The sequence below is a fragment of the Petaurus breviceps genome, unplaced genomic scaffold (assembly GCF_028583685.1).
Source record: "Petaurus breviceps papuanus isolate PSGF00001 unplaced genomic scaffold, PetGlider_PUasm1.0 99, whole genome shotgun sequence".
Taxonomy (NCBI): Eukaryota; Metazoa; Chordata; class Mammalia; order Diprotodontia; family Petauridae; genus Petaurus; species Petaurus breviceps.
The window spans coordinates 15,636,130-15,650,141 of NW_027187465.1; the positions used below are offsets into that span (position 1 = coordinate 15,636,130).

At 42.2% G+C, this 14,012-nt stretch overlaps 1 protein-coding gene across 2 annotated transcripts in view; it reads right to left on the reverse strand.

Moving 5' to 3' along the window:
- RNFT2 (ring finger protein, transmembrane 2) overlaps positions 1–14,012 on the reverse strand; it is a 95,211-nt gene that overhangs the window by 67,938 nt on the left and 13,261 nt on the right. For both annotated transcript variants that reach the window (XM_069081690.1, XM_069081691.1), the window contains exons 4-5: positions 5,785–6,260; positions 4,223–4,299 (exon numbers count right to left, since the gene is read on the reverse strand). In XM_069081690.1, coding sequence (XP_068937791.1) covers positions 4,223–4,299; positions 5,785–6,260 — 553 coding nt within the window. The remainder of the gene's footprint in view (positions 1–4,222; positions 4,300–5,784; positions 6,261–14,012) is intronic.

Below are 14,012 nucleotides of genomic sequence, written 5' to 3' on the forward strand. Positions count from 1 at the left end.
TATTCTATATTTATATTTTATCCTATCTTTATTTTGCTATACATTTTTAATTCACTTATGTTATTGTATTATATATATTCTATTCTACACTTATATCTTTATTTTGTATACCCTTTGAATTGACTTGTTATATATATATATATTCTATTCTATACTTACATTCTATCTTTATTTTGTATATACTTTGAATTGACTTATGTATAATATTATATATTCTATTCTATGCTTATATCTTATCTATTTGGCATACATTGACATATATTGTAATCTATTCTATTCTATACTTCTATTTTATCCTATCTTAATTTTGTTATATACTTTGAATTGACTTATATGTTATATATATTCTATTCTATGCTTACATTATTATCCTATCTTTATTTTATATACACTCTGAATTGACTTATATATTATGTTGCATTATATACTCTATTCTATACTTATGTCCTATATATTTTCTATACACTTTGAATTTACATATATTATTATATAAATTCTATTCTATAATTCTATTATATTGTCCTATTTTGTATATACTTTGAATTGACATGTATTATATATATATTCCTTTTTATATTTATATTCTATTATATCTTATCCATTTTATGTGCACTTTGAATTGACTTATTTCTTTATATGTTGTATTCTTCCAGTAGTATATGAGGACCTTGAGGGCAAGGATTATTTTGGTTTTGGATGGGGATTCCCCAGATCCAAGACCATAAGAGGCCCCAACTAAATATGTATTTTTTGAACTGAATTGAATTCACATCCATCTTTCTTTTGTGGGAGCAATCCCCTTGGCTTCTGACAAAAAGCAGCCCTGTCTCCATTCCCGGACACAGGAGGGCACGAAGCTCAGGCGGACTGCCTTTGATAGACAAAGTTAAGCATTTTTTGAGGCCCTCTTCCCATGACAGTCCATTGCTGGGATGAGATGATGTCATCACTTTCTCACTGTCAACCTAAGCGAGGTTTCAGTAAACGCTCGATCCGCCCTGTCTCCAGACACAGATCAGAATACCGCTCGCTATTCCAATGTGCATTTGCAGAGACTGGACAATATAAATGCCTCTCCATCCACCCATTATTTCAGGAGCGGTCACGGTGAATGACCTCAGAAGGCACTCCGGGCCAACAGACGGTTGTGATGTGTGATTAAGCCACTGAGGAACCTTTCCTCCCCCAGTAAATCACGCCTGCCAGTTTAATTCTCTATAAATCCAGGCCAGAGCCAAAGGATGAACTCAGATTTAGCCAAGTACTAGGAAAGCCTGGACACAATACACTAGAAAAGAAGGGCAAGCAAGTTCTTCTGGTAAAGATTTTGACTAGAAAATCTACCCTGGAACCACTGAGTTCAAATACAAGAAAGATTATTATTATACTACAAATACAAAATGCATTTATAATATAAATAACATTGTATATTACAACATTGTTTAATTATCTCATTTAATATTGATATTTATTAATTATATTATTAACCCTTAAATATATTATTGGTAATAACATTAATAAAAACAAGAAGAGACACTATAGTCTAGTTGAGGACTGGCCTTCAGGGCAGCTAGGTGGCGCCATAGTGCACAGAGTGCTGGGCCTGGATTCAGAGACTCATCTTACTGAGTTCAATCCCAGCCTCAGATACTAACCCTGGGCAAGTCACTTCACCCTGCTGGCCTCTGTTTCCTCACCTACAAAATGAACTGGAGAAGGAAATGGCAAACCACTCAGTGTCTCTGCCAAGAAAACTCCAAATGGCGTGATGAAGAGTCAGACATGACTGAAACAACTAAACAACAATGGCTGGCTTTTTTTGTTCAGGTTGACAGATTTAGGACCTGGCTGTGCCATAGCCTAGCTGTGCCATCATGAGGCTGCAGGTGGTGCCACAGTGCTCAAACGCTAGATCTGAAGTCAGGAGGACCTGAGTTCAAATCCAGCCCCAGACACTTAACTAGCTGTGTGACCCTGGGTAAGTCATGTAACCTGTCTGCCTCAGTTTCCTCATCTATAAAGTAAGATAATAACAACACCTACCCTATAGTTTTGTGAGGTACCCATGAGATAGTACAGGGTGTCTGAATTTCAGGCTATCATAAGTTATTTGGATCAAATCAGATAATATTCATGAAGCATTCATCACAGTGCCTTACACATAGTAGGTTCTTAATAAATGCTTGTTAACTTCACTTGACTTCTTCCACGAGACCCTTTCTGACATCCCCCAGACAACAGTGCCCTTCTTCCCCAAATACCTTGCATTTACATTTTATATAGTTGAAAAGATGTATACATGTTAAGAGACTGTAATTTCCAGTGTGGCCACAGGTAACCCTGTGGTAAGAGTTGGATGTTAAAATAGCAATTGGGTTGCATAGGGTTTATAACACTCAAGTACAGCCCAGATGAGATTAAAATGTAGTTGGGAAATATTTTTAAAAATAAATAAAAATACAGTACAAATAGATAATGTGAATTTGTGGTTATCTAAGTTGATATGAAGCCTCCAGTTAACAGTTTCTATTTGAGCACTGAGATGGATGTGATTTGTCCAGGGCCACATAGCCAGTGTTTTTCAGAGGCAGGATTTGAACCTATCTCTTTTTAAATCCAAAGCCACTTCTCTGTTCACTATGCAATGCTGCTTCTCATTTGATTTATCTCTCCAGACCTTGGTTTTCCCATCTGTAAAATGATGGGGTTGGACTGGATGCCTTCTAACGCCCTTTCTGGCTCCACATCTTTGCTTTCCTGACCCTGTTACAGAAGAGCTACTGAGCTGCATTGGGAAAGGTAGTTTCCACACCAGAAGTTCCCCATAAGGATGACGTGACAGGTTCATATCTCTAGACCTAAGCCTCAGAGGCCATCTGGTCTGATTCCTTCATTTGACAGATAAGCAAAAAGGTTTTAGGAGGTGCCAGTGATAAGAGGTAAGATTTGAACTCAGGTAGTCCTAAATTCCTGCCTGGCTCTCTATTTCCTACCCCATGCTGCCTTCAGGGAAGCAGGACTAATGAAGATAATAACAACTTATTTTTACATCATGTTCAATTAAGTTTGATGAAGCATTCTCCTCCCAACAACCCTGGAAGACAGGTGGGATAATTGTTAATATCTGCATGCTATACAGAAGGAAAGTAAGACTGATTTGCCTGTCCAGGGTTGCCTTGATCAGAATTCAGGTCTTCCTGAATGCCATGGTCTCTCCACTATGACAAGCTGTGCATGCCCTGCTCTGCCTGGTCCCAGAGGGTAACACCAGGAGCAGTGTGGAGAAGAGAGGAAGCTTTGGGCTTGGGGCACGGAAATGCTTCTTAACCTTGGAGTGTTCCCAAAGTGGGCACTCCCTCCCTGTAGGGAGAGTGGCTACCTGTTGGGTATAATGGAGTAGGGATTTATGAGCAGATGGGCAGCACCATGGATAGCACACTGAGTCTGGAGTCCAGAATACCTGCATTCAGGTCCTGACTTAGTCACTTACTAAGCTGTGTGGCATACAAACAAGTCACTTGTCAGCCTCAATTTCCTCATCTGTAAAATGGGGATAATAATAGCACTTACCTCCCAGAATTGCTATGTAAGTAAAGTGTTCTTGCAAACCTTAAATCACTATAGACACATTAGATGCTGCTGGCACCTTGGTTTTCTTGTCTGTAAAATAGCTGTAATGATTATACCTACCTCTCAGGGGTGTTGTGGGGAATGAAGGAGTGCTTTGCTGACTTTAAAGTAGTATAGACTTGCTAGCTCTTACTATTACGAATTCCTCTGACCCATGCCAAGCTTTGGACAGAGCTGTCACGCCTTCCCCTACAGCCTTCTCTCAGCTAAATGTCTTCAGCTCCTTCAGCCTCATGATGCAGACTTGAGGCCCTTCCCCATTCTGACTGTGCCCCTTAGGAACCTCACCGGCTTCTCAATGTGCTTCTTAAACTATGGTTCCCTGAAGTGGACACAGCACTCCAGGGGAGGTCTCACAAGTGCAGAGGATGGCTGCGCTCTCATCTCACTCTGCCCTTCCTCCTGCCCCATATCCCATCAGCCTTCAGGCTGTCCCACTCCATTGCTGACTGATCTAAGCAATGGCTAAGACTGAGAAAAGAGGATAGGGAGGCAGAGATCTGTGGAAGAGGTCTCATGAGAAACTGAGACACCAGTCAGGCCCCGATGAAAAGACCAGAGCCTTCCCTCCATGGGAAGCAAGCAGACTCACCTTCAGAGACACCTGCTCACGGAGAGTGGAGTTGGCATAAGCAAACGTGCTGGCCATTCCGATGCACACAGCAATGCCTGGGGGGACAGACAGGGGTCAGGCTCATTGATGGAAGGAGGGAAAGGGCACTACAGGCATTCCCAGGATTCCCCTCCCCTTCTTGGCATCCATGCCCAGCTTCCTTCGGAGCATAGCTCCTCATACAGAAAGCCTTCCCCATTCCCACCATTGTTAGTATCCTCTCCAACCCCTGGATGAAGAGACTTTGCATTTACATTGTATGGGTTCATTACTTATCTGGGGAAAAACACTGAATGGAATCCCTCACACAGCCTTGGATGTTTTCATTTTTTCTCTTTGTATCCAAGGGAAGATAAAACACACACTTAATATTGGAGTGTGCCTGTCAGTGAGCCTTGTGTGCAGAACTAAGTCATCATCACTTTATTAAGCACCTAAGTTTATTAACCACAAGTGCAAGGCAAGAGAGAGCCTGGGGTAGTAGCTCTGGAGCCAATCTCAGTCAAGGTGAGCTGGGTTTGAATCTCCAGGCAATTCTCTAAGACTGTGTGTGAGGTGCCATCTGGGTACTGATCTGTATTGCTGAAGGGAGTTTCCTCATGGGGAGTTATGATGAAGTTGGAGCTCTAGCTCCCCAAAAGGCCTTGATGCTTTGCATGTTTTTAGAGGAAAGGGAGTTAGGGGACAGGAGGAATGGTCTGAACCTGTTATTTCATCTGGGTAGGGAAATCTGGACTTGGAAACATTCTCTATTGGTGCAAACCAGCAACCTGTTTGCAATGTATAATCTTAGCTGCTGGGGGGCCCTGAGAGGTTAAGTAACCAGCCCAAGGCCACCCAGGCAGTCAGTAGATGCCAAAAGTAGGCCTTGAACTCAGGTCTCCCTGGTCCAAAGTCACCCCACCAAGCTGCCTTTCTTGCCTAGCCCATAGTAGGGAGGGGACTTGTGATGTCACTAGCATAGGAATCCCAGGTGAGGAAATCCCTCTACCAATGCACCCTGGCACCTATGCTAAAGGACTTAATGAAACAGTGATAATAATTCACTTCAACTTAATTGTGTTTTTAACCACTTCTTCCTAATTAATGAGATAGATACAAGGAAAAGAACAGTGAATTTTGGAGTCTGAGGTCATTCATGACTTCATTTGGGGTTTTCTTGGCAAAGAAACTGGAGTGGTTTGCCGCTTCCTTCTGCAGCTCATTTTACAGATGAGGAAACTGAGGCAGACAGGGTAAAGTGACTTGCCATGGGTCATACAGTGTCTGAGGCCATATTTGAACTCAGGAAGACGATTCTTCCTAACTTCAGGTCAGATGTGCCATCTATACAAATGTTAGCAATCACTACTATTGTTATTGTTCCAAGTTTTAGAGGGATGAAGTAAGGAAAGGGTCAGAAAGGTGATTTGAACCCCATGTTGTCTGACTAGAGAGTTAGGGCTTTTGTCTCTCTAGGCTTGAAACCATGATCTAGGTCAAAGTTAATTCCCCTCCATGTTCTTTCTGGGTCACTCAAGACAGACTTTCTCATAACTCACCCAGTTTATGTTGGAAGCACAATTTAGCCAAGAGGATTAAGATGAAAGGGAGTCCTTTCTGCAGCCAGCAGATCACAGCCTTGAGCTCCGAGAGGGCTGGGGCCGGTGTCCCTGGCTGATCTTCACCACCTTCTTCTCCATGCCCATGCCGGTCACCACCCACATGCAGTAGGGAGCTTCCCCGGTGATGACCGTGGTGGAAGTGGTGGGAGGCTGGTCGGTGATGGAAGGTCCCACTCTCTCCCCGGCTGGCCCCTTCTTCTCGGGGAGCCGGCATCTGTATGAACACCTCCCCTCCTCCAGGGGATGAGCCCAAAACCAAGCCTGACTGGAATGGGGTGGCTGTGAGGGTACCTGGCTGCAGACCAGCTAATCCAGAGAAGATGGGTGGAGGGGAGGAATCTTCAAGCTTCAAACCTTCGAAGACACCGCCTTCGTCCACACTGGTCTCAGAGCTGAGGGTCTGGCTTCGGTTTCTGAGGTGCAGAAAAAACAAATAAACAAACTTTCTGTCTTTTGCCCTTCTTTATAACCCCGGCACTTTCCACATCATCTGCACTTGGGAGGTACTTAAAGCTAGCTGACTGACTGCGGGGCAAAAAAGCCCCAAAAGATCCATAGGCAGTTGAAAGCAGGTCCCATACACACTAAAATGTTCATAGCAAAGAACTACAAACAAAGTAAATGCTCATTATCTAGGAAACAGCTAAATAAGCAGGAATGACATGGGGCTAACTGCACTGTACGAAATGAACAATGGCATGGATCCAGAGAAGCATGAGAAGACTTATAAAAACTGATGGAAGGTGAAATCAATCACTGCTCTCAATGCATGGAAAGGGGCAGGAGGGAAAGAATGTGGAACTCAAAAAAAAAAGAATATTAAAAATAAATATTTTTTAATAAAGGTAAACCAGGGGGCAGCTATGTGGCACAGTGGATACAGAACCAGGCCTGGAGTCAGTAACACCAAAGTTCAAATCTGGTTTCAGATGCTTACTAGCTCTGTGACCCTGGGAAAGTCACTTAACCCTGTTTGCCTCAGTTTTCTTATCTATAAAATGAACTGCAGAAGGAAATGGCAAACCACTCCAATCTCTCTGCCACGAAAATCCCAAATGTGGTCACAAATAGTCACATGTGATTGAAAATGACTGAATAACAACAAAAGTGTGCCAGTTAAGCACTGTGCTAAAATGTTAGGAATATAAAAGTAAGAGAAGAGGTTGGACAGCACTTCAATTGGTCAATGACTCAGACCTGATTAAGTTTTTAAAATGTGAAAATAAGGTTATTTATATCCTCTGATGCTTTCTTCTGGTTTTGAATTCCTCTTTAACTAGGTCAAAGAGGGAAGAGAGTTGATTGGCTAACTAAACAAGCTATGTTCCCAAAGGCTTTAAAAAGCTGGAGAAGCCTTCTATGTTCTTCAGTTTCGTGGTGAAGGACTCCAGATTCAGGTTCATTAGAGTGAATTACTCTTGGTTACAGAGGCAGAGGAAAGAGAAGAGTTTCTCCCTTTCCCTTCTCCCCATCCTTTCAATGACCAAGTCACTAGAGAGAGGAAACCAGGAGTCAGACACCAAGCATCTGGCCAACAGCAGAGAAATATAGGGAGGGCAAAGAGTGACCCAAGAAAGGAGAGGCTATAAGCAGGAGCAGAGAGAGACACAATGAGAACGAGGATTGATCCAGATAAAGCTATTTCAAGGAACATGACTTATGACACCAGAGAAAAATGCAAGCTCTAGATTCAAGAAAGGGCTTCTATTAGCCAGTAGCTTTGAGCTCACCCTCTGACCACAGATGCCTAAACTGAAGGCAGTGACTCTAATTCTCTTCTCAGTTTCAGCCTAATCCTCCCCTGGGCTTTGCCTGTGTATACTTAAGAGAGAGTATGCATAGGCTTTGGGAGAATTTGTACCAACTGTCCTGATTACAAGAAGTTATCTGGCTGACTGATATCAACAAAGAATACACTAGTAGAACTCCCTTTTGTCATTTACTGGTTCACACCAGTATTCCATCACATCATTTTTGTTCAGCCATTCCCCAATGGACACCATCATTTGCTGTTCTTTGCCAATACAAAAAAAGCTACCATGAATATTTTTGTGTCAATCTTTTTTTTATTTTTTGGTGGTATATGCTTAGTAGCGGTGTTGCTAGTGGTCAGAGGGTATGCATAATTTAGTGACTTTTGGGGTATAATTCTAAATTGCCTTCCAGAATGGTTGAACCAATTTACATAACACCACCAACAGTGCATTAATGTACCTCTTTTCCCACAGTGCCTCCAGCATTTGTGATTTTCCATTTTTTTGGTCATCTTTGTTACTCTGATGGGTGTGAGGTAGCCTCAGAATTGCTAGTTCAAATCCAGCCTCACATTTACTAGCCATGTGACCTTGGGCAAGTCACTTAACTAGCTTATTTGCCTCAGTTTCCCTATCTGTAAAATGAGCATAACAATATCATCTACTTCCCAGGTTTTGTTGTAAGGATCAAGTGAGGAAATAATTGTAAAGTGCTTAACATGGTACCTGGCACATGGTAAGTACAATATATACATACTTTCCCGCTTTAGATCTGCTTCCCTGCCTGGTTTTGACTCCATAGATCAAGATACCTCCCCTTCCCCAGTGTCCTGTTCCAACTCTCATCCCACTTTTCTTGCCTCCTTTAGGTTGTAAGCTCCTTGAGAGAAGAGATTGTCTTTCTTTTTTATCAGTTGTATCCCTAGCATTTAGTAGATGCTTCATGTGTGTTTACTGAATTGGATTATTAGCTACTGTTATTAATTTATTATTAGTGGGGGGCGGCTAGGTGGCACAGTGAATAGAGCACCAGCCCTGGAGTCAGGAGGACCTGAGTTCAAATCTGGCCTCAGACGCTTAACAATTACTAGCCATGTGACCTTGGGCAAGTCATGTAACCCCAATTGCCCTGCCTTCCCCCCTCCAAAAAGCAAAAAAAAAAAAGAAAACAAATTTATAACTAATGATTGAATATTTTTTTCATATCCTTGTTGATAGCTCGGGCATCTCTGAAAATTGCCTGTTCATATCCTTTGACTATTTTTCAATTGAAGAATAACTCTTATATTTAAAAATGTAAGTCAATTCCTTAATATATGTTGGAAATGAGATTTTTTTTTTTGCTTTTTGGAGGGCAATTGGAGTTCAGTGACTTGCCCAAGGTCACACAGCTAGTTTTTGTGTTAAATGTCTGAAGCTGGATTTGAACTCAGGTCCTCCTAACTCCAGGGCCAGTGCTCCATTCACTGTGCCACCTAGCCGCCCCTGGAAATGAGATCTTTATAAGATGAACTATAAGGATTTTTCTTAGTTAACTATTTCCTTTTAATTTAAGCTGCATTGATTTGGTCTGGAACAAACCTTCTTAATGTTATGTAACCAAAATTATCCATTTCATCTTCAGCAATCGTCTCTATCCCTCACTGGTCACAAACTCTTCCCCCATCTATAGATTCAGAAGATAATATCTAAGCAGCTGACATTTTAATGGAGGAGAAAACATGTGTAAATGAGTACATACAAGATAAATACAGGGTGTTCCAAAAGCCTTAGTGTAGTTTTGAGTCTTAATATTTATTATAATCAGTAGCTATTTAATTTCAATTAAATTAAATAGCTATTAAAGCTTCAAACCTCACCAAGACTTTTGGTACTGTAGCAGCAAGCACCCTAGCATACCCAGGGTGGTTGCCAACACAGGTTTTTAGATCTGCTTCTCCAAAGAAAAGCAACTCAAAATGGGTTAGCAATCTTACTTTAATCAGTCATTTACCTATTCAGGGGAAAAAGTCAACACCCTGAACTTCAGAGAATACAAACAGAAGTTACAAGCAGACAGAGAAACAGATCAGCAGACAGGGCTTCCCACTGTCTGACCATTACATCCATACCTAGTCAGTTACCAGACAGGGAAGCACCAACATCTGGGTTTTCAAAGCTGGGGGGGGGCCTCAACAGCTGGCCAGAGTCTCATATGGCCAAATCACACAACTCTTCCCAAAGTGAGCCCCACAGCAAAACCTCACATCAGGGTATATACAGCCTTCTCCTGGATCGGAGACCATCACAACCCTTGTGACCCACTGCCCAATCACAAAGTAACAAGGTGTGGGTGTTCCTGAAGAATAAGCCTCCCACCCCAGGCTCCAGGTGACCACATTCAGCCCATTAGGAGGCAGAGCATATTCTCAAATCAGGGAAGGTTCTCATAATCACTTAAGCCTATCACAGGGCCTAGAGGCAGGGAAGATCTTCAGATTCCCATTCCCATAACAGGTACACCCCATCCAGAGTAGATGAAAGCCACCCTTACAGAGAACAGTAAATAGAAAAATGAAATAATCTTAATTCTCAAGGAATTTATGATTGTACAATAGTGCAAATAAAAGCCAGAAAAGAAACAGGATGCTGAGTAATTATAATGACCAAACCGGGCCACGAAGAGTTAAGAAAATATGGCACCTTCTCTTTGCAGAAGTGGAGAGGGGTCCTATGGATGCAGAATACTATATATATAATGTCAGACTAGGTCAATGCAGTGTTTGGTTTGCTGCACTTTTTTTCTCCTTTTCTTTCTGTTTGATGTTAAAAATGACTTTGGGGAGATAGTAGGAAGGAGGGATAATATGGAAATCAAGGTGATAGAAAAAACCTCCATAAGATATCAATTTTCAAAAAAAAGACAGCGAAAAAGTACTCAAAGAAGAAACTAAGTGAGGAATGAAACAAGTAGAACTCATGTTCCTAGAATTTCAAGGGCTCTAGCCTGGGTTCTAATAAATGGGATTTAAAAAAAATAAACTGACATTTATATAGTGCTTTAAGATTTGGAAAGCACTTCATCTCATAATCTTATTTGATCTTCCCAACAAGCCAGTGAGATAAAGATGCTCATGTTATCCCCATTTTAGAAATGAGGAAACTGAGTCTGAGAAAGGGAAAATGAATCGTTCCAGGGTTACACAAATATACAAATGTCAAAATCAGGATCCAGATCCACCTTTTTCTGACTCCATTCCCAGCTCTCTAGGTGTTTCTATAGTCTGCAACTTCTCTACAAATTCAAGACTCAATTATTCCCTTTCCCTGGAGGATTCATCCCCACAGATCGCAGGTAGTTAAGTCACCATAGAAATATCAGTGAATTGGGAGTCAGAGGAGCCTAGGCTTGTATCCTACCTGTTGGACCTTGGGGGAGGCCACTCTTGTAAAATGAGGACTTTGGGCTAAGGACCATAAAAGTCCCCTACTAGACTTTAATCTTTGATGCCATTTTTTGATCCAGGGAAGCCTTTGGGCATTCAGGAGTTTAGTCATCAAACTGACATTTACTTTCAGGGATAGTCCCTTCTGCCTTTCCTCAACATGTTTAGCTCTAGATGTATTCAAGACCTTAGACAAGTCACACTCTGTGTGTAGCCTCCCCCCCCCCAAGAATCTATTCATCTCATTGAACTTGGATTAAACTAAACATCCAGGTTAATGTTACTAAAGTAACAGAGACAGCTGGTAGTGCAGTAGTAGATAGAGAGCTGGCTCTGTAGTCAGGAAGACCTGAATTCAAGTCTAGTTTCAGTCACTTATTAGCTGTGTGACCCTGGGAAAGTCACTTTACCTTTGCTTGCCTCAGTTTCCTCAACTGTAAAATGGAAATAATAATAGCATCAACTTCCCAGGGTTGTTGTGAGGATCAGATGAGATATTTGTAAAGCTCTTGAGACAGAGCCTGGCACATAGTAGGTGATTAATAAATGCTTCCTTCCCTCCCTTCCTCCTTCCTTCATTTCTTCCCTCCTTCCTTCCCTCATTTCCTCCCTCCCTCTTTCCTTCCTTCTTCTCTTTCTTCCTTCCCTCCCTTCCTCCTTTCTTCCTTTCATTTCCTCCCTCCTTTTTTCCTTCCTTCTCTCTCTTCCTCCTTTCCTTGTTTCCTTTTTTTCTTTCTTCCTCTTTCTGCCTTCCTTTGTTTCCTTCTTTCCTTTTTGTCTTCCTAAGTGCAACCTAAGTTGGGGCGGGGGGGGGGTAGAAATGAAAACTGGAGGACCAGAGGAGGAATAATGACCCAGGTGTGACCTACCTCACAGGTAGGAAAGTATTTTGTGAACCTTAATACACTATAGAAACTGGGGTTGTTATTATCCTCACATTGCTGAGTGAAAGTCTTTGCTCATCCACAAAGCCTGAGGATTCCTCAACATGAGAAGTCCAGGCCACAAAGGTGAGACCGTGTGTGTGTGTGTGTGTGTGTGTGTATGTGTGTGTACACATACACACATACACACACACACAGAGGCAGCCATCTTCTCCTTTATCCTGCCTCCGCTGGGAACCTTGGAAAACTCTCCTGGTGTCCGTGCTCCACACAGTGCTTGGAAATTTGCAGTACTCTCAGAGGGCTCCAGTCCTCCCAGGAAATGCCCACTGCCCCCGAGCAGGGCTTTTTATAGCCCTGCTTCAATCCCTGGGTCCTTAGAATTGAACCAGCAAGGACCACTGGGGGAGCAGGGGAGGGGAGATAAATACACAGGTAGGGGAGAGAGTGGCTATGAGCATGATCCCGGTTTAACTGCTTATATGCTGGCCAGCAGATGGAGTGGCAGCTGGCACAAAGCAGACTGGGCTACTGGACCCCATGCCCACATCTGACCATCCTGTGCATCTTGAGGGGAAAATGGAATGTCAAAGAAAGAAGAAGAAATGCTAGTCAGGGTGGCAAGAATGATGATAATTGACCACAGGGAGAAGTCGGACCTGCTCAACTCTCATTTCCTTTTTGTTTGTCTGGCCAAGGAAACTCACAGGTTCACAGATTTAGAGGCAGAAGAGACCTATGGGCCACTGAGTTCAACTCTCATTTTACACGTGAGGAAACCAAGGCACAGAGAGGTCAGTGACCAAGGATCACAGTTCTAGAGCTGGAAGGTACATCAGAGGCCACCTACTCCAACTTCCTCATTTTGTAGATGGGGAAACTGAGGCCAGGAGGGGATAAGTAACTTGCCCAAGGTAACACAGCTAGGAAGTATCACAGGTAGGAATCCATGTCTTTTGGGTTATGAGCCCCTATCTACCATGTCATGCTGGAAAGGACAGATAAAAAATGAATAATAGGGAGCATGCAGATACCCAACAGAAGCATGGAGCAGGTAGGCAGCACATATGGATAGAATACTCAGGAAGACCTAAGTTAAAATTCAGACATTTCTCACTTGTGTGACTCAGGGTATGCGACTTAACCTGCCTCAGTTTCTTCCACTGTAAAATGGGGATAATAACTATTTACCTCCAAGGGTTGTTGTGAGGATGAAATATTTGTAAAAGCACTTGGCACAGTGCCTAGCACACAGAAGGTGTTTAATCGTGTCATTAATGATTGAATGCCAATTTGGAAGGTCTGCAGGGGAGTGACCTAGGGATCCATGTTTGATCCTTTGCTGTTTAAAATGGGTTCAGAAATTAAAGCTATTTATAGTCATATAAAAATGCTCTAAATCACTATTGATTAGAGAAGTGCAAATCAAAACAACTCTGAGGTACCACATCATACCTATCAGATTGGCTAACATGACCAAACAGGAAAATGATAAATGTTGGAGAAGATATGGGAAAGTTGGAACACTAATGCATTGTTGGTGGAGCTGTGAGCTGATCCAACCATTCTAGAGAGCAATTTGGAACTATATCCAAAGGGCTATAAAATTGTGCATACCCTTTGACCCCGGCAATACCACTTCTAGGGCTGCATCCCAAAGAGATCATAAAAATGGGAAAAAGGACCCACATGTACAAAAACATTTATAGCAGCTCTCTTTGCAATGGCCAAAAACTGGAAACTGAGAGGATGCCCATCAATTTGGGAATGGCTGAACAAGTTGTGGTATATGAATGTAATAGAGTACTACTGTGCTATAAGAAATGATGAACAAGTGAACCTCAGAAACCAATGGAAATACTTAGACGACTGATGCTGAGTGAAGTGAGAAGAACCAGTAGAACATTATGCACAGTAACAGCCACAGTGTGCGATGACTTTGACTTAACCCTTCTCAGCAATACAAGGACCTAAAACAATTCCAAAGGACTCATGATGGAAAATGCCATCCACATCCAGAGAAAGAACCATGGAATCTAAATGCAGAGAGAAGCAGACTATTTTCTTCTTCTTTTTTTTCTTTCTCACAGTTTCTCCTATTC